The following is a 19062-nucleotide window of genomic DNA, read 5'->3' on the forward strand; positions in this document are numbered from 1 at the left end:
TGTAAAGCAAATTCATCAAGAAACTCACATGGAAAAAAATAGCACTAGAAATGTTACTAAAATGCCATTTCTATGTGCCACGGCTCTCTGCCATCACTGGAGCTGTTTGTAAACAGTGCTTAGCCTGTGCTCAAAACAACCCACAATAGGGGCCCACTTGGCCTCCAGGAATTCAGGAAGTAGAAGCCATGCCTTGTAAAAACTTGGTTATAGACTTTACAGAACTGCCCGTGCTGGGGGCTACCACTCCCTGCTAGTGCTTGTTTGCACCTTCTGAGGATGGGTTAAGGCTTTCCCCATCAGCACAGAAAAAGCACGAAAAGTAACTAAAGTACTGTTAAAAGACATTATCGCCAGGATTGGACTGCCTTTAACTTTAGGATCAAACAGTGAGTCGTCATCTGTGGCTGAAATAGTGCAAGATTTAACAAGACTGTTAAAAATAAAATGGAAGTTACACACAGCCTATCGGCCATGAATTTTAGAATAAGTGAAATGTATGAACCGGACACTCAAGCAGCTACTAAAAAAATAGCAGGAAACTCATCTAGGATGATTTCATCTAAGATGGAATCAAGTCTTGCCTATGGTCCTTCTCTGAGTCAGGTGCACCCCCAACAAACAAACTGGGTATTCACCCTATGCAATTTTGTTCTGTCAGCCTCCCCCAATCACAAGCGAAATAAAAGGTGATCTCCAGGAACTAGGGGAATTAACTTTAAAAAGCAAATGCAGGCTCTATGGATAGCTATGCAAAGTGTCCATTACTTGGTACATAAAACCTGTTAAGTCTGACACCCAGTACACCCCTTTAAACCTGGAGACTGTTTGGTTTAAAAAGTTGAATCCAACTTCTCTAGGACCCATATAGGATGGGCTCTATACTGTAATCTAGTCCATTCCCACTGCTGTTAAAGTTCCAGTTGTTGTGCCTTGGATCCAGCAGTCGGCTAAAACTAGCAGCTCAAGACAAGTGGAACAACCAGCAGGACCCAGATCATCCAACCTGGCTGATCCTGAGATGAGACCAAGCTGCTGCTAAAAACAACCACCCCGCCCTGGTCATTTTGGAAGCTGACCAGTCTATGCATGGCAGAAGCATAAGACAACAAACCCTACTCTAGTCACACAGAGGAATCTAACTAGTCTACTCATGGCTGAAGCTTAAGAACTTCTCAAACAAGTAAATGTGGTTAAAAATCTTAAAAGTAGTAGTTTTCCTTGTAATACTGTTTTCCTATTGTTCTGTCGCTGTGCTCAATCTCCTCCCACAAACAAGGACCTCTTCTGTCCTTGCTGAATATAAATATGCTATATATTGTTTTGCTGTTGTTATCCCCCTTAATCATGCTAGAAGAAGCACCTATAGAAGGGTGTCCCCACTGTATACATACTACCTGGTCAGGGAATGGTATAACTAAAATTCTATTGTACCATACTTTTTTTTTTTTTGAGACGGAGTCTCGCTCTGTTGCCCAGGCTGGAGCGCAGTGGCCGGATCTCAGCTCACTGCAAACTCTGCCTCAGGTTCACGCCATTCTCCTGCCTCAGCCTCCCGAGTAGCTGGGATTACAGGCACCCGCCACCTCACCCGGCTAGTTTTTTTTTTGTATTTTCTAGTAGAGACGGGGTTTCACCGTGTTAGCCAGGATGGTTTCGATCTCCTGACCTCGTGATCCGCCCGTCTCGGCCTCCCAAAGTGCTGGGATTACAGGCTTGAGCCACCGCGCCCGGCCTACTGTACCATACTTAAGTGTACAGGGACTCGCTTAGGAACTTGTACTTTTAATCAGACCACCTACTCAATTTGTGGCCCAGAAAATAACAAATCTTATTTATTCTATGACCCTAAATTTTCACCTGGTGAATGGTTTCAGATTCGTGCAAGGTCAAAGGAAAATTTCCTCTTAAACCAAACCAAGGTCCCTCCTTTTTACCAAGGGCATCTTTCGCTGTACTTGGATGCCTATCAGGCAGCATACCTAGACTCACCTGTCTGTGGTAACTTACCTATAAATACTATAGAAATAACTACAAATATGTCTGCATGCCAAGAGTAGCTCCTCCTTGTCCTCCTGGGATCCCAAAAAAGGATTCTTGGTATTGCATATCATGGCATCCTAGCACACAACACAGGCCAATTATGCGTACCCAAATGCCAATAAAACCAGATTGCAAAATAAAACCCTGTAATCCTGTAAACTTCATCATTCTAAAGCCAGACTTACCCGTGTGGACTACAGGTTACTCCATACATGTCTACATCAATACATACCCAGCAACCTACCTATATGTTACCAAAAAAGAAACCTGGTCCTGTCTGGCTCAGCACCAATTCCAAGTCTTTAAATCATTCTATAAGCATGTAAACTAGAAGTTGCCAGAGCCTCTTCCTTTAGCCAAGAACCTGTTTGCTCAGCTGGCTTAAAACATTGCTGGCAGCCTAGGCGTTTCTTCATGTTAGTTTACAGAGGAACTAACATGGGAGACCAGTGGCCTTGAAAAGCAAAAAAGTTAACGCCACAAGATCATTTTACTTTAATGACTATTCCCCCGAACCGGTGCCTGTAAGTTCAAGTGTCTGGATCCTAAAAACTTCTATCATTGGAAGATACTGTGTTGCTCGCTGGGGAAAGTCTTTTATAAATCCAGTTAGAGAATTAACCCGCTTAAAACAGCAATATTATAATGAAACGCTAAGAAAAACTTTGTGGCAGGGCAGAAATGACTCCAAATCACCTCATCCAAATCCGTTCTATTTCTGTTCTCTAAATCACACCTGGTATCAGCTTGAAGCTCCAAATACCTGGCAAGCACCCTCTGGTCTTGATTGGATCTGTGGGTAACAGGCCTACCAACAGTTACAAGTGAAATAGATAGAGGCTTGTATACTAGAGACAATTAAGCCATATTTCTTTTTACTCCCCCGCAACAAGGAAAAACCTTAGGGTATCCTGTTTATGATGAAATTAAAAGAAGAAAAAAAAGAAATATAAACATAAAGAGAGACACAAAAATAGGAGACTGGGGTCCAGGAACTGTGGCTCATGCTTGTAATCCCAGGACTTTGGGAGGCCAAGGCAGGTGGATCACAAGGACAGGAGATTGAGACCATGCTGGCTAACATGGTGAAACCCTGTCTCTACTAAAAATACAAAAAGATTAACCAGGCATGATGATGGGCACCTGTGGTCCCAGCTACTACGGAGGCTGAGGCAGGAGAATGACGTGAACCTGGGAGGTGGAGCTTTCAGTGAGCCAAGATCGCAGTACTGCACTCCAATCTAGGTGACAGAGTGAGACTCTGTCTCAAAAAATAAATAAATAAATAAGAAAAGAAAATAAGGAGATTGGAAGGACACACATTTGCCACTGAAAGAATAATTCAATAATGTGGGCCAGCTACCTGGGCACAAAATGGGTCATGGGGGTACTTCACCTCGATTTACATGCTTAACTGCATCATAAGGGTGCAGGCAGTCCTTGAAATTATCACTAATGAAACAACAAATGCATTAGACTTATTGGCCCAGCAGGCCACAAAAATGAGAAAGGCCATTTATCAAAACAGACTGCTTTAGACTATCTCCTAGCCCAGGAAGAAGGAATATGTGAAAAGTTTAATCTAACTAATTGCTGCTTAAAAATTGGTAACAATGAGAAAGCTATTATAGAAATAACTGCAAGAATGAAAAAATTAGCCCATATTTCATTCTAGACCTGGAAAGGGTGGACTCCTGATTCCCTCTTTGGAGGCTGGTTTTCCTCCTTCAATGGATTCAAAACCTTAAAGGGAGTAGTTCTAGCCATACTAGGAGGTTGTTTGATACTTCCTTGCCTTTTACCCTTCCTTATTAGGAGCATTCAATCACTATCGAGACAATTGTAGCTAGGCAAACTACCACTCACTTAACGGCTCTGCATAAATATCAGCCTGTTCCTAAAGAAGAAAACCTGCTCTCTCATAAGCAATCATGTTATACTGATGCTTTCTATTAAAACTTTGTTTATAAAAAGCATTGAAGGGGAGAAACTGAGGCAGAAATTTAAAATAAGTACTGCATTAACGCCAAGAAAAGCAAAAGCCAAAGCCCAGAATGTGGCAAGGCAAGGGTTAAAAAGAGAAGTTTTCCTCTGCCTAGCAAGCTCACTTCAAGGACAATTAGAAAATAACCTTGTTCAAGAAGGCAAAACCAAAGAAATAGGCTCCAGACAGTCCCCTCCAAAGCAAGGGTGAAGGACACGAACAAATGTCTCTATTAGCCAGTTTTTGTTTTTTCTTTCAACGCAGCTCCAAGGCCACCAGCTATGCCAGGCCACAAGTTATGCCAAGTCATCAGTTATGCTATAAATTATGTGACCTGTCATGAAATAATTAACTGCCTTTGTTTTACTTCTGCAAGTTTTGCTCAGTCTTTGAGCTCAGTCTTTGCTTTGTAAGTTTGGCTGTGAATCCACTGAGCTGGTGCCTACCTTGAAATAAATATCCTCCTGTATTCACCCATACTGGTCTCTCTAATCCTCTGCGTTCTGCAACACTTAGAACTGGGAGGTAGAGAATTATCATCAGTGAAGATAATTTAACTTCCTTTTTTTCTATTTAGATGCTTTTAATTTCTTAACTTTGTTGGATAGCTCTGACTAGGACTTACAGAATTATGGTGAATAGGAGTGTTAGACTGGATATTCTTGTCTTAATTTATTCATAACAACGTTGTGATTTGCTTATGAACTCAGATTGCTCATATTTCATGGAGGATTTTTGTTTCAATGTTTACCAAAAATATTGGCCTGTAGTTTCCTTTTTTTGTTGTGCCTTCACTATATTTTGGAATTAAGATAATATTGATGTTATAAAATGAGTTAGGATGGAATCCCACCTTGATTTCTTGGAGTACATTCAGTAGTAGTACAAGCTCATCTTTGTATATGTGGTAAAATTTGGCTGTGATTTTACATAATCCAGGGCTTATACAGTTAGTAGATTTTTTATTACTAATTAATTTCATCATATGTTTTATACATTTTTGCCCTGTTCAAGTCTTCTGTTTCTTCCTGGTTAAATCTTGGAAAGTTTTGTGTATTCAGGAGTTTATTCATTTTCTCCAAATTTTCTAGTTTGCATGCATAGAGATGTTCATAGTAGTCTCTGATTATTTTTTGTATATATGTAAAATTGTTGTGATTTCAGTTCTCTAACATCAAAATAGATGCAGAGTACAAAAGAATTGATGCACAATAGAAGTTTGACAAAATTTGACATTCCCTTATGATAATCCCTGAAAAAGTAGTTATAGATCAAATTATTGGTACCTCCGCCAATAAATGCCACATATTAGCAAAAAATACACAGCTAACAGCATATTAAACAGGGATAAGTTGCAAGATTTTACTCTAAAAGCTAGTATAAGACAAGGATGCCCACTCATCCTTACTAAAGTCAGTCTTGCTAAACATAGCACAAATCCAAGAAAAAGGAATTAGGAAATAAAATCAAAAGCATTCAGATAGGACAAAAGGAAGTTAATTGTTTCTGTATAATTATCTTTTATCCCTACACATAATCTGAAGTATAGAAAAGCCTAAGTAAGACTGACTGGGACTGGGCACCGTGGCTCACGCCTATAATCCCACTACTTTGGGAGGTTGAGGCAGGAGGATTACCTGAGGTCAGGAGATCGAGACCAGTCTGGCCAACATGGTGAAACCCAGTCTCAACTAAAAATACAAAAAAAAAAAAAAGTAAAAAGTAAAATATATCCAGGCCTGGTGGCACAATACCTGTAATCCCAGCTAGTCGTGAGGCTGAGGCGGGAAGATTGCTTGAACCTGAGAAGTAGAGGTTGCAGTGAGCCAAGATCATGCCACTGCACTCCAGTCTGAGTGACAAGAGTGAGACTCAATCTCAAATAAATAAATAAATAAGAAAAGCCTAAGATTTTACTTAAAAAATTATTGAACTTTCAAAATACAAAAGCAACAGGACAGTAGCATTTCTATGCATTAACTATTTCAAAATAAAAATTAAGAAACACTGTCATACACAATAACTATAGTAATAAATTCAATACAAAGCAGAGTATACATTTGCTTGCAGCATTTTTGAGGCTTTTGGTTTTATACTAGTCACCTTGTTAAAATAATTTTTTCCCCAATACTTCTTCTGAAAATAAGTACACACTTCTACTCACACACACTCACTTACTTTATAATTTCCTTACACCTAAAGTTTATCTTTTAGAGTAATGTATATTTAACCCAAACTAAAGTTTGTGTGTGCAGGCAGACAGGACACATGTTCAAACATATATATGTATAAAACTTTAAGATATCTACTCAGGACTCAGAAATTTATGTATTTTATTTATACTTGCATATGATTTCTATTATAACCATAAAAATAACCTGGTAGTCAATTATAATTTAACTGTTCATTTTTTTTCTTGAAATGAAGTCTTGTAGTGTCGCCAGGGCTGGAGTGCAGTGGCATGATCTCAGATCACTGCAACCTCCACCTCCCAGGTTCCTGGCCATCTCGAACTCCTAAGCTCAGGTGATTCATTCGCCTGGGCCTCCCAAAATTTCTGGGATTATAGGCGTGAGCCACTGCACCCAACCATAGTTGCACATTTTAAAATAATTTTTGTTGTAACCATAAAAATAACCCAGTAGGCAATAACAATTATATATATATGTATATATATATATATATAATTTTTTTTTTCTTGAGACAGAGCCTCACACTGTCACCTGGGCTGGAGTACAGTGGCGCGATCTCGGCTCACTGCAACCTCCACCTTTCAGGTTCCTGTGATTCTCCTGCCTCAGCCTCCTAAGTAGCTGGGATTACAGGTGCCTGCCACCACGCCCAGCTAAGTGTTTGTATTTTTAGCAGAGATAGGTTTCACTATGTTGGTCAGGCTGGTCTCGAACTCCTGACCTGGTGATCCACCCATCTCGGCCTCCCAAAGTGCTGGGATTACAGGCATGAGCCACCACACCTGGCCATAATTGTACATTTTAAAATAAGTAAAAGTGTAGAATTGGGTTGTTTGTAATACAAAAGAATAAGTGCTAGAGGTGACAGATACCACATGTATCCCAATGTGATTATTATATATTGTATTTATCAAAATATGCCATATATGGCATAAGTATACACACTCATGTACCCACAAAAATTAAGAAAAATAAATTTAAATGATTAAAATAAGAATAAAAATTTAACCTATAAGAACAATATTATTTAACTTATTTGCAGTTTGAAGCCACTGGCAAAAGAGATGACTACAGATGTTAGTCCATTATGCCACCAAATAGTATACTACTACCATCTTTTACCTATGCCTTTCGGTAAGGTGGAAAAGGTTAACCTTTTTGGCATAATAACACTTCACTGAATGCACAATATTTACTATGTTAAAAATGTTGAAACAGTTACATTTACACATAAAAATTTTTTAAATGTACTGCATTCACAATTAGTACAACATACGAATATACTACTAGTTTTCTCATAATGCAAAAGAGTATTACTCTTAACACCTTACTCGTGCATCACTCAATAGTATAAGTTAACCACAAAGAATCTCTCCACTTAGATTTTCATCATACATCTTACATTTTAATACTCTTACTCATCCATAAAAAGATAATAAATAATGCCCACCTAATGAAAAAGAATCTCTCATACCTCTGATGCAGCAACAAATGATGACATGTTTTCACAAGTCAATAAGAATGAAGAAACAGCAGAAAATAAAGAGCTGAGTTACATCATTTGCTTTTCAAAAAATATGTAATTTTTTCAAGAATGTATGATCTGAATATAGTTATTACTCTGCAATATATACTATATACAAATAATTTTTCTACCAACTTTAGTTTTAGATTATTTTATATACTCAGAACTCTGATTTAGAATATTAGAAGTGTCAGTTCCTCATATATTTCTACTATAAATTCTGGTATTTACATAGACTTAAATTTGGATTGAATTTTTTTATTTTTACTGCATCTTTGAAAATATATTTTAGTATAAACTCTGGTGTTTCCTAAGCTGTAGTTTTTGAAAAAGTGTTTTCCCAAATTTATTACATTTGCAAGACAATTCTCCAATATAAATTCCCTGATGTTGAATAAAGTTTGAGCAACCCCTTCAGAGTTTTTCTCTAGTACAAAATGTGGACAATAAGATCCAAGTAAAAGTACTACAACCTTCTTTATGTTTGTAATGTTCATCTTTAATATACTCTCCTTCACTTTAAGGGATAATATTTTCTGAAAGATCTTTTGACAGTAATTGCACTTATCATGCTTTTATTAAGCATGAACTCTCTGGTGTTAAGATGTAAGCAGATACTGATGTCTTTTTCATAGTCTATATTTGTACAATTTTTCTCATAAATGATTTTCTGTGCAATAAGATGTATTAGTTAAAAATTTTGCCACATTGTTCTCACTTGTAGGAATTTTTTCCAGTATATTACCTATAATCAAGTGCGACAACCATTTAAATACTTTGTTACATTCTCCACATTTCTAGGATTTCTCACTAATATGATTTCTTTTATGGTTAGAAAAGTTTGAGGTGTTGTCAGAAGCATTGCCACATCTTTCTGGTTTGTAGAGTTTCTCTCCAGTATGAATTATCTCATGTGTGTTAAGAACTGAGGACTAGTTAAAGCCTTTGCCATATTTTTCACAATCATAGGGTTTTTCTTCAGTATGAATTTTCTTATGTTTAGCAAAACTTTAATAAGGCTTTGTCACATTCTTCACATTTGTAGGGTTTCTCTCCTGTATGAATTATTTTGTTCAATAAGGTTTGAGGACTTGTTAAAAGCTTTGCCACATTCTTCACAGTTGTACGGTTTCTCTCCATCATTAATTATGTTTAGTAGGAGCTGAGGACTGGATAAAGGCTTTACCACATTCTTCACATTTCTAAGATTTTTCTCCAGTATTAGTTATCTTATGTTTAGTAAGGTTTGAAAATTGGTTAAAAGCTTTGCTACATTTTTCACATTTGTAGGGTTTTCTCCAGCATGAATTATCTAATGTGTAACAAGCATTGAGGATTGGTTAAAAGGTTTGCCACATTTTTCACATTTGTAGGGCTTCTCTCAAGTATAAACTATCTTATGAGCAGTAAGTTGGACAGGCTAAAGGCTTTGCCACATTCCTCACGTTTGTAGGTTTTCTCTCCAGTATGAATTATCTTGTGTTTAGAAATGGACGAGAATTTGTTAAAAGCTTTGCCACATTCTTCACATTTGTATAATTTCTCTCCTTTATGAATTATTTTATGTTTAGTAAGGTATAAGAATCAGTAAAAAGCTTTGAGACATTCTTCATATTTGTAGGGTTTCCTTCCAGCATGAATTATCTTATATGTAGGCGGGGTTGAGAAGTGGTTAAAAGCTTTGTCACATTCTTCACATTTGTAGGATTTCTCTATGATATGAGTTCTCTTATGTTTAGTAAGGGATGAGAACTAATTAAAGCCTTTGCCACATTCTTCACATCTGTAGAATTTCTCTCCAATATAAATTATATTTAGTAAGGTAAAAGAATCAATAGAAATCTTTGCCACATTCTTCACATTTGTATGGTTTCTCTCCAGGATGAATTATCTTATGTGTAGTAAGGATTAAGTTCTGATTAAAAGCTTTGCCACATTCTTTAGTAAGGGAAGAGGCTTTTGCCACATTCTTCACATTTGTAGAATCTCTTCAGTATGAATTCTAATATGAATTATCTTATGTCTACTAAGATGTGAAGACCACCTAAAAGCTTTGCCACATTGTTCACATTTATAGGGTTTCTGTCCACTATGAACATGCTTATGCCCAGCGAGGTGTGAGGACTGCTTAAAAGCTTTGCCACATTCTTCACATTTGTATGGTTTTTCTCCAGTATGAATTTTCTTATGTATACTAAGGATTGAAGATCGGTTAAAAGTTTTGCCACATTCTTCACATTTGTAGGGTTTCTCTTCAGTATGAATTATCTTATGGTTAGTAAGGGTTGAAGATCGTTTAAAAGCTTTGCCACATTCTTCACATTTGTAAGGTTTCTCTTCCGTATGAATTATCTTATGTTTAGTAAGGATTGAGAATATACTAAAGGTTTTGCCACATTCTTCACATTTGTATGGTTTCTCTCCAGTATTAATTCTTTTATGTGTAGTAAGGTGTGAGGACTCCTTATAAGCTTTGCCATATTCTTCACATCTGTGGGGTTTCTCTTCAGTGTGAATTATCTTATGTTTGGTAAGTGTTGAGAAAACACTAAAGGCTTTGCCACATTCTTCACATTTATAGGGTTTTTCTCCAGTATGAATTATCTTATGTCTAGTAAGGGTTGAAGATCGGTTAAAAGCTTTGCCACATTCTTCACATTTGTAAGGTTTCTCTCCAGTATGAATTAACTTATGCCTAGTAAGGTGTGAGAATAGGTAGAAAGCTGTGCCACATTCTTCACATTTGTAGGATTTCTGTCCAGTATGAATTCTCTTATGTGTAGTATGGTTTAAGTCCTGGTTAAAAGCTTTGCCACATTCTTCATATTTGTAGGATTTCTTTCCAGTATGAACCCTCCTGTGTCTAGTAAGGGTTGAGAACCAGATAAACGCTTTGCCACATTCTTCACATTGGTAAGAATTCTCTCTAATATGAATTCTTTTATGCTGACATAGGTGTAAAAGCATGCAAAATGATTTGCCACATTTTTTACATTTGAAAAGTTTCTTTCTAATATGTTTTGTGTTATGTCTATTTGAATTTAAACATCTGTGGAAGACTTTCACATATTTATCACATTGAAATATTTTTCTCTGGGTAGTTGTCAAACACAGGTTTAGTTCATTATAACCTTCTTTGTGCACATTACACTCATTCACACTTTTACAGTCTTTTCTTAACTGTAAATCCTTGTGTCCACATTTTACATATTCTCTCAGTATCACTTTTTGAAAAGAATCTTTAATGCCTGGCCCTGGGCAAAGGTCTTCAGCAAAATGAGAACATATAACTGAAAGAAATAAAAATATCAAATTACTCCACTTACTAGACTCAGATAAACATAGACTACAAATCTAACCTATAATATTATACAAACTACATAAACAAGATAGCATAGCAAAATACCAAAGGCTCCAATTCTTTATAGACATATATATGTAACAAAAACATACTAACCAGAATACATCTGAGAACAAATTATAAATGCATTAAGTGTTTGAGGCACCCCAGGTGAGCACAAAGTGACACAGAAGGGAAGAGCTAAAGTTTGTTACATTCACCCAACATGGCTATTCCAGGTCCCCAGTATAACATAATGCCTTTAGAAGTAAATTGCCAGCCAGATGCTGTGGCTCAACCTGTAATCTCAGCTACTTGGGAGGCTAAGGTACCAGTGAACCAAGATCGCACCATTGCACTCCAGCCTGGGGAACAGAGCAAGAATAAATCTCAAAAAAAAAAAAGAAAAAAAAGAGGTAAATTGCCAACTTTTGATTTTTTTAAAAAAAGACAAGTAAAATGCTGCCTCAAACTTCTTTATTACTGCTTGTCTGGGCTTTTCCAGACACTGGTTTCTGTCTCCTATGATACACAGTGCAAAAAGAAATGGTGCTTTACTTTGGAACGACAGTTTGAGTATGCTAAGACCAAAGGTAAATGTTACAGCAGCAGAGACACTGCAGTACCACAGAAAGAAAACAGGTGTAGCAAGTGATTACTGAGTATTAAGAAAAAAGATGACTAGGGGTCAGGCACGGTGGCTCATGCACATAATCCCAGCACTTTGGGAGGCCTAGGCGGGTGGATCACGAGGTCAAGAGATTGAGACTATACTGGCCAACATGGTGAAACCCCATCTCTACTAAAAATACAAAAATTAGCTGGGCATGGTGGCACTTATCTGTAGTCCTAGCTATTCAGGAGGCTGTGGCAGGAGAATCACTTGAATCTGGGAGGCAGAGGTTGCAGTGAACCGAGATCACACCACTGCACTCCTGCCTGGTGACAGACTGAGACTCCATTTCCAAAAAAAAAAAAGACGAATAATTTCCTTTAACTAAAAAATAAACACAAATTTCAGACAAGACAGACTGAAAGAACATGCTCTTGAGAGACTCTCAGAATCTCTAACTCAGACAATTGTTCAAAGTATGCCAGGAGAAAGCCATATTACAAAGATTGTGACAGGTAACTTTTTCATGTTCAAATTTTGATAAAAGATTACAATGTGGCCAGGTGCAGTAGCTCACATCTGTAATCCCAGCACTTTAGGAGGCTGAGGTGGGCGGATCACCTGAAGTCAAGAGTTTGACACCAGCCTGACCAACATGGAGAAACCCTGTCTCTACTAAAAATACAAAATTAGTCTGGCACGGTGGTAGGCACCAGAAATCCCATCTACTCGGGAGTCTGAGGCAGGAGAATTGCTTGAACCTGGGAGGTAGAAGTTGTGGTGGGTGGAGATCATGCCATTGCACCCTAGCCTGGGCAAGAAGAGCAAAACTCTGTCTCAAAAAATAAATAAAATAAATTTTGAGGAAGAAACAATAAAAAAATGAAATAAACTGAGTAATACTCAATCAGTGAAATATGAACACAGAGAACTACAGAAAATCAGAAAACTGGAAATAAGAATAAAAATATTTAAAATAATAGAAAAACAAATTATGGAGGTAAAAAATATTTAAAAAACCGAAAAATCTTGAAAAATGATGTAAAAATAAAAAAGCTCAACAAACAAACTGGGATACAAGCAAAAATATTTATATCAAACACATATGTAAGTACAATTGTAAAAGTCACAGAAAAGGGAATCCTGGGAGCTACAAGATAAAAGTGATGTGTTGGCTGGGTGCAGAGGCTCATGCCTGTAATCCCAGCACTTTGGGAGGCGGAGGCATGCTGATCACCTGAGTTTGGGAGTTCAAGACCAGCCTGACCAACATGGGGGAACCCGTCTGTATAAAAACACAAACTTAGCTGGGTGTGATGATGCCTGCCTGTAATCCCAGCTATGGGGGAGGCTGAGGCAGGAGAATTGCCTGAACCAAGGAGGCAGGGGTTGCAGTGAGCTGAGATTGCACCATTGCACTTAGCCTGGGCAATAAGAGTGAAACGTCATCTCAAAAAAAAAAAAAAAAGTGTTATTTGCAACAATACTCTTATGAGATAGCCAGTTCTCAACAAAAATTTTGCAGGCCAGAAGGAGACTGTGTGAAATAGTCAAAGTTCTGAAAAAAATTAACTATCAAGTATTTATAATACCATCACCAAGTCTGTCCTGCAAAATAAAAAGAAAAGAAACTTCAAAACTAACCAAATTCTAAAGAAGTATATTGGCACCGTCTTACATATAAAAGGTGCTGAAAGCAGTTGCTTCCAAAGAAAATAACAAGACTCAACAAAGCAACATAAAATCATATTAAAATACATTATTTTCTGGGAAAGATATGCACATATACAAAAACAAACTTCTTAGCACAAAAAATACATCTATATAGATACACAAAGCAAAATAAGAAAGAAGTAAAAGCATATCAAAATAAAAATAAAGACACAAAGAGAAAATGTGGGACAAAGATACAAGAATCAAATAGAACAATAAACATTAGTAAGTCTGTTTCAGAAAACTTTGTGTCTGTACAGGCAGAAGAGATTATGATCAGGTAGTACAGAAGCCTGTGTTGGTAAAGGAGACAAGTTTCTGCTACACATTCAGTGTCTGGAGTTGAGAAAAGCCAGAAGTCTTCTAGGCACCTGTGTATATTCTTGGCCGAAAACTCTAGGGGCAAAGCTGTTGTGGACATAATTCCAGAGGGTAAAACCTTGTCCTGGGAGAGGAGTAGCCATGTCAATTTTTAGTGGGTATGGTCAAGAGTGGGTCACAATCATGTGGGTCACAATCATGTGGGTACCAAAGTGGGGAGAGGGAATAAGTTCTCACAACATTTTTACTCTCTTTTCCCTCTCTCCCTAGAAGACCAAGAATAACAGGACAATGTACAGTGTGACAGCCTGTGTGCAGTACAAAGCTTCACTTCCCTCAGACACCTGAAGTCTCCCTCCAGCCCAGGCCTGTGATAGTTAATACTGTGTCAACTTGATTGAAGGATAAAAAGTATTGATCCTGGATGTGTCTTTGAGGGTATTGTCAAAGGAGATTAACATTTGAATCAGTGGGTTGGGAAAGGCAGACCCACCCTTAATCTGGGTGGGTACCATCTAATCAGCTGCCAACACGACCAGGATATAAAAGCCAGCAGGAAAACATGAAAAGGTTACATTGGCCTAGCTTCCCAGCCTTCATCTTTCTCCTGGGCTGGATGCTTCTTTCCCTCAAACATTGCACTCCAAGTTCTTCAGTTTTGGGACTCAGACTGGCTCTTTTTGCTCCTCAGCTTGCAGACGGCCTATAGTGGGACCTTGTGATCATGTGAGTTAATACTTAATGAACTCCCCTTTGTACATATATATCCATCCTATTAGTTTTGTCCCTCTAGAGAACCCTAACACAAGGCCCCTGTGGTAGCTCTCGTCTGACAAAAAAAGTTGTAGTTTGCTGAACACCAATCAATTATCCAACACCAAATGGCTGTCCAACAACTCAATTCTGACACTACCCAGAGTCAACACAGAATCCACAAGTTCAGGACTCAGTCCCACAACGCTGTCCCAACTACAGATGCCAGTCACATGGCTCTGGATAACCATCTTTATTTCTGAACTACTGCTAACAAGCCAAGGTCTTCCACATCTTCCTCCTCAAGTTCAATAATTTGATAGGCTACTCAGAGAACTCAGCAAAACACTGAACTTACATGTTGGGAACAGGCCCCCCAAAATCTAGCCATAAACTGGCCCCCAAACTGGCCATAAACAAAATCTCTGCAGCACTGTGACATATTCATGATGGCCATAACGCCCAAGTTGGGAGGTTGTGGGTTTACCAGAATGAGGGCAAGGAACACCTGGCCCACCCAGGGTGGAAAACCACATAAAGGCATTCTTAAACCAGAAACAACAGCATGAGCGATCTGTGCCTTAAGGACATGCTCCTGCTGCAGATAACTAGCCTAACCCATCCCTTTATTTCAGCCCATCTCTTCATTTCCCATAAGGGATATTTTTAGTTAATCTAATATCTATAGAAACAATTCTAATGACTGGCTTGCTTTTAATAAATACGTGGGTATATCTCTGTTTGGGACTCTCAGCTCTGAAGGCTGAGGCCTGTGATTTCCACTTCACACCTCGATATTTCTGTGTGTGTCTTTAATTCCTTAGCGCTACTGGGTTAGGGTCTCCCCAACTGAGGTGGTCTCAGCAAGTTGCGTCCATCATGGGGGCTTGAATCCAGGTCAAAGGGTCACTGGAGCAATGACTGGAGAATGTGGAACTAAGCTGGATGACACCCAAGTACTCTTAAAACAATTCCCATGGTGAGTAAGAAGGGGAGCTTGGAAGCATCAGGGTAACAATGGGACAAGTGTGGGCCCTGGTTCCTTCCTCCTTGTAACTTTTCCACACTGATAATGAGGAGGAAGGAGAGTATAACGAAGTAACAGAAGAGGTTACAGACCAGGTTTATTTGCCAGCTAAAGTGGCACAGGAGGGAGAGGTTCATCCCTACTCTTCTGCACCCCCTCATTATTATTTTGAAGAAAAAGAGTGGCCTGACCCTCCAGATCTTTCTTTTCTGGAGGACACTGGGCAAAAACTAGTTGCCGCAGTAACTGTTCAAGCAGTGCCTTGAGCCACCAACTCTTAATTCTCTTCAGGCAGGAATTCATCAAGCTAGACGAGAGGGTGATAGAGAGGCTTGGCAGTTCCTTGTTAGAATACACACCCCAGATCAACAGGGTAATATAGCTACATTTGAGCCTTTTCCTTTTAAAATACTAAAGGAGTTCAAACAAGCTATTAATCAGTATGGACCAGGTTCTCCTATTGTAATGGGGCCATTAAAGAATATTGCTGTTTCCAGTCGGATGATTCCTACTAACTGGGATACTCTTACTCGAGATTTTCTAACTCCTGCTCAGCTCTTACAATTTAAAACTTGGTAGGCAGATGAAGCTTCCATTCAGGCTGCTCGCAATGCCCAGGCCCAACCTCAAATTAATATAACTGCAGACCAACTTTTGGGGTTTGATGGCTGGGTTGGTTTAGATGCAGAAGTGGTCATGCAGGATGCCATAGAACAGCTTAGAGGAGTGTGTATTAGAGCTTGGGAAAAAATTACTTCATGTGGAGAACAATACCCTTCCTTTAGTGCTGTTAAACAGGGACCAAAAGAACCATACATGGATTTTATAGCTTAGTTACAGGAGTCTCTTAAAAAGGTGATTGCAGATTTGGCTGCTCAGGATATAGTGTTGCAGTTATTACTTTTCAAGAATGCTAATCCCAGGCCGGGCGCGGTGGCTCAAGCCTGTAATCCCAGCACTTTGGGAGGCCGAGACGGGCGGATCACGGGGTCAGGAGATCGAGACCATCCTGGCTAACACAGTGAAACCCCGTCTCTACTAAAAACTACAAAAAACTAGCCGGGCGAGGTGGTGGGCACCTGTAGTCCCAGCTACTCCGGAGGCTGAGGCAGGAGAATGGTGTAAACCCGCGAGGCGGAGCTTGCAGTGAGCTGAGATCCGGCCACTGCACTCCAGCCTGGGAGACAGAGCCAGACTCCCTCTCAAAAAAAAAAAAAAAAAGAATGCTAATCCCAATTGCCAGGCTGCTGTACGACCTATCAGAGGGAAAGCACATTTAGTTGATTATATCAAGGTCTGTGATGGTATCAGAAGTAATCTGCATAAGGCCACTCTGCTAGCACACACAGTGGCAGGGCTGAGAGTGGATAAAGGAACTCCATTTTCTGGAGCTTGTTTTAACTGTGGGAAGCATGGTCATACTAAAAAAGAATGTAGAAAAAATCAGCGAGTCAGGCCGCCAGATAGGGGAAAAAAGAAAACTGCTGATCCTGAAATATGTCCAAAATCTAAAAAAGGAAAACATTGGGTTAATCACTGTCACTCTAAGTTTGATAAAGATGGGAACCAGATTTTGGGAAATGCCATGAGGGTCCCATCACAGGCCCTGTTCAAAACTGGGGCATTTCCAGCTCAGGCCATTCCCTCATCCCTGTACATTGTCTGTCCCCCACCACAGCTGGTATTGCTGCAGTAGATTTATGCTGCACAAAAGCTGTGAGCCTTCTGCCTGGGGAACCCCTGCAAAAGGTCCCAACAGCAGCAGTCTGTGGACCTTTGCCAGCGGGGACAATAGCATTACTTCTAGGAAGGTCTAGTTTAAAAGGGGTACAAATACATACAGGTTTAAAAGGGGTACAAATACATACAGGAGTTATTGATTCAGATTACAATGGAAAAATTCAAATTGTTATATCTACTTCTGTTCCCCAGAAAGCAGAGCCAGGAGAGCGCATAACACTGCTCCTGATTGTGCCGTATGTGAAAATGGAAAAAAGTAAAATTAAATCAACAGGAGGATTTGGAAGCACAAATAAACAAGGCAAAGCAGCTTATTGGGTAAATCGAATTACTGATAAACGTCCTACCTGTGAAATAACTATTCAGGGAAAGAAATGCAAAGGTTTGGTAGATACAGGAGGGGACATTTCAATTTATGGGGAAGAGATTTATTACAACAATGGGGAGCACAAGTTCTAATTCTGGAACAATTATATAGCCCTCAAAGTCAACATACAATGCATGAAATGGGGTATGTCCCTGGTATGGGCCTAGAAAAAAATTTTGCAAGGTTCGAAAAAACCACTTCAAGCAGAAAGACAAAGTTCCTGCCAAAGATTAGGATATCATTTTTGATGGTAGCCATTGTTAAGCCTCCAGAACCTATACCTTTAAAATGTTTACCAGATAAGCCAATTTGGATAGAACAATGGCCGCTAAGTAAAGAGAAACTGGAGGCTTTAGAGAAATTAGTTACCAAACAATTAGAAAATGGGCACATAGCTCCAACATTTTCCCCTTGGAATTCTCCAGTTTTCGTAATTAAGAAAGAATCAGGTAAATGGAGAATGTCAACTGGCTTAAGAGCCATCAGTTCAGTTATACAACCTATGGGAGCATTACAGCCAGGATTGCCTTCTCTTGCTGTAATTCCAAAATTTGGCCTTTAATAGTCATAGATTTAAAAGACTGCTTCTTTACTATCCCTTTAGCTGAGCAAAACTGTGAATGGTTTGCATTTACAATTCCTGCAGTAAACAACCTGCAGCTGCTAAGCGTTTTCATTGGAAGGTGTTGCCACAAGGTGATGTTAAACAGTCCAACGATTTGCCAGACATATGTAGGGCAAGTAATTGAACCTACTCATAAAAAATTTTCAGTGTTACAGTATTCATTATATGGATGATATACTTTGTGCTGCCCCTACTTGAGAAATATTACTCCAATGTTACAATCACTTGCAAAATTTGATTTCTTGTGCTGGTTTAATTATAGCTCCTGACAAAATTCATACTACTACTCCCTACTCCTACTTGGGAACCTTAGTAAATGACACTACCATTGTGCCACAGAAAGTAACCATATGTAGGGATCAACTGAAAACATTAAATGACTTTCAAAAAAATTACTAGGGGACATTAATTGGATATGACCTGCTCTAGGCATTCCTACCTATGCCATGAGTAATCTGTTTTCTATCCTTAGAGGAAATCCTAGTCTCACTAGCCCTCGACAATTAACAAAGGTCAGGCTGAGGGAGAGTTACAACTAATTGAGAAGCAAGTTCATAAAGCTCAAATAAATAGAATAGATCCAGAGAAGACTCTAGATTTGCTAATTTTTTCAACTCAGCATTCACCTACTGGTGTTATTGTCCAAGAACAGAACTCAGTAGAGTGGCTTTTTCTTCCACATACTAATTCACGGACTGTAACTCCTTATTTAGATCAAATCACTACTATGATGGAGATTGGGAGAACTCGGATTGTTAAATTACATGGATATGATCCTGGAAAAGTTATTATCCCTCCCATGAAGGCACAAATACACAA

General features: G+C 38.8%; 1 protein-coding gene and 1 pseudogene across 2 annotated transcripts in view; both read right to left on the bottom strand.

The window, feature by feature from the left end:
- Window positions 1-7602: 7602 nt before the first annotated feature.
- Window positions 7603-9712, bottom strand: LOC111524816 (annotated as a pseudogene). The gene is made up of 2 exons (XR_003306904.2): window positions 9677-9712; window positions 7603-9496 (listed from the first exon to the last, which is right to left on the bottom strand). The product of XR_003306904.2 is annotated as a zinc finger protein 431-like (transcript).
- The window catches only part of LOC111524827 (zinc finger protein 430-like), a 137147-nt gene continuing 125687 nt past the window's right edge, over window positions 7603-19062 (bottom strand). Inside the window, exon 4 of the mRNA XM_023190121.3 lies at window positions 7603-11034. Coding sequence (XP_023045889.3) covers window positions 9716-11034 — 1319 coding nt within the window. The 3' untranslated portion in view covers window positions 7603-9715. The remainder of the gene's footprint in view (window positions 11035-19062) is intronic.

Source organism: Piliocolobus tephrosceles, chromosome 21 (assembly GCF_002776525.5).
Source record: "Piliocolobus tephrosceles isolate RC106 chromosome 21, ASM277652v3, whole genome shotgun sequence".
NCBI lineage: Eukaryota > Metazoa > Chordata > Mammalia > Primates > Cercopithecidae > Piliocolobus > Piliocolobus tephrosceles.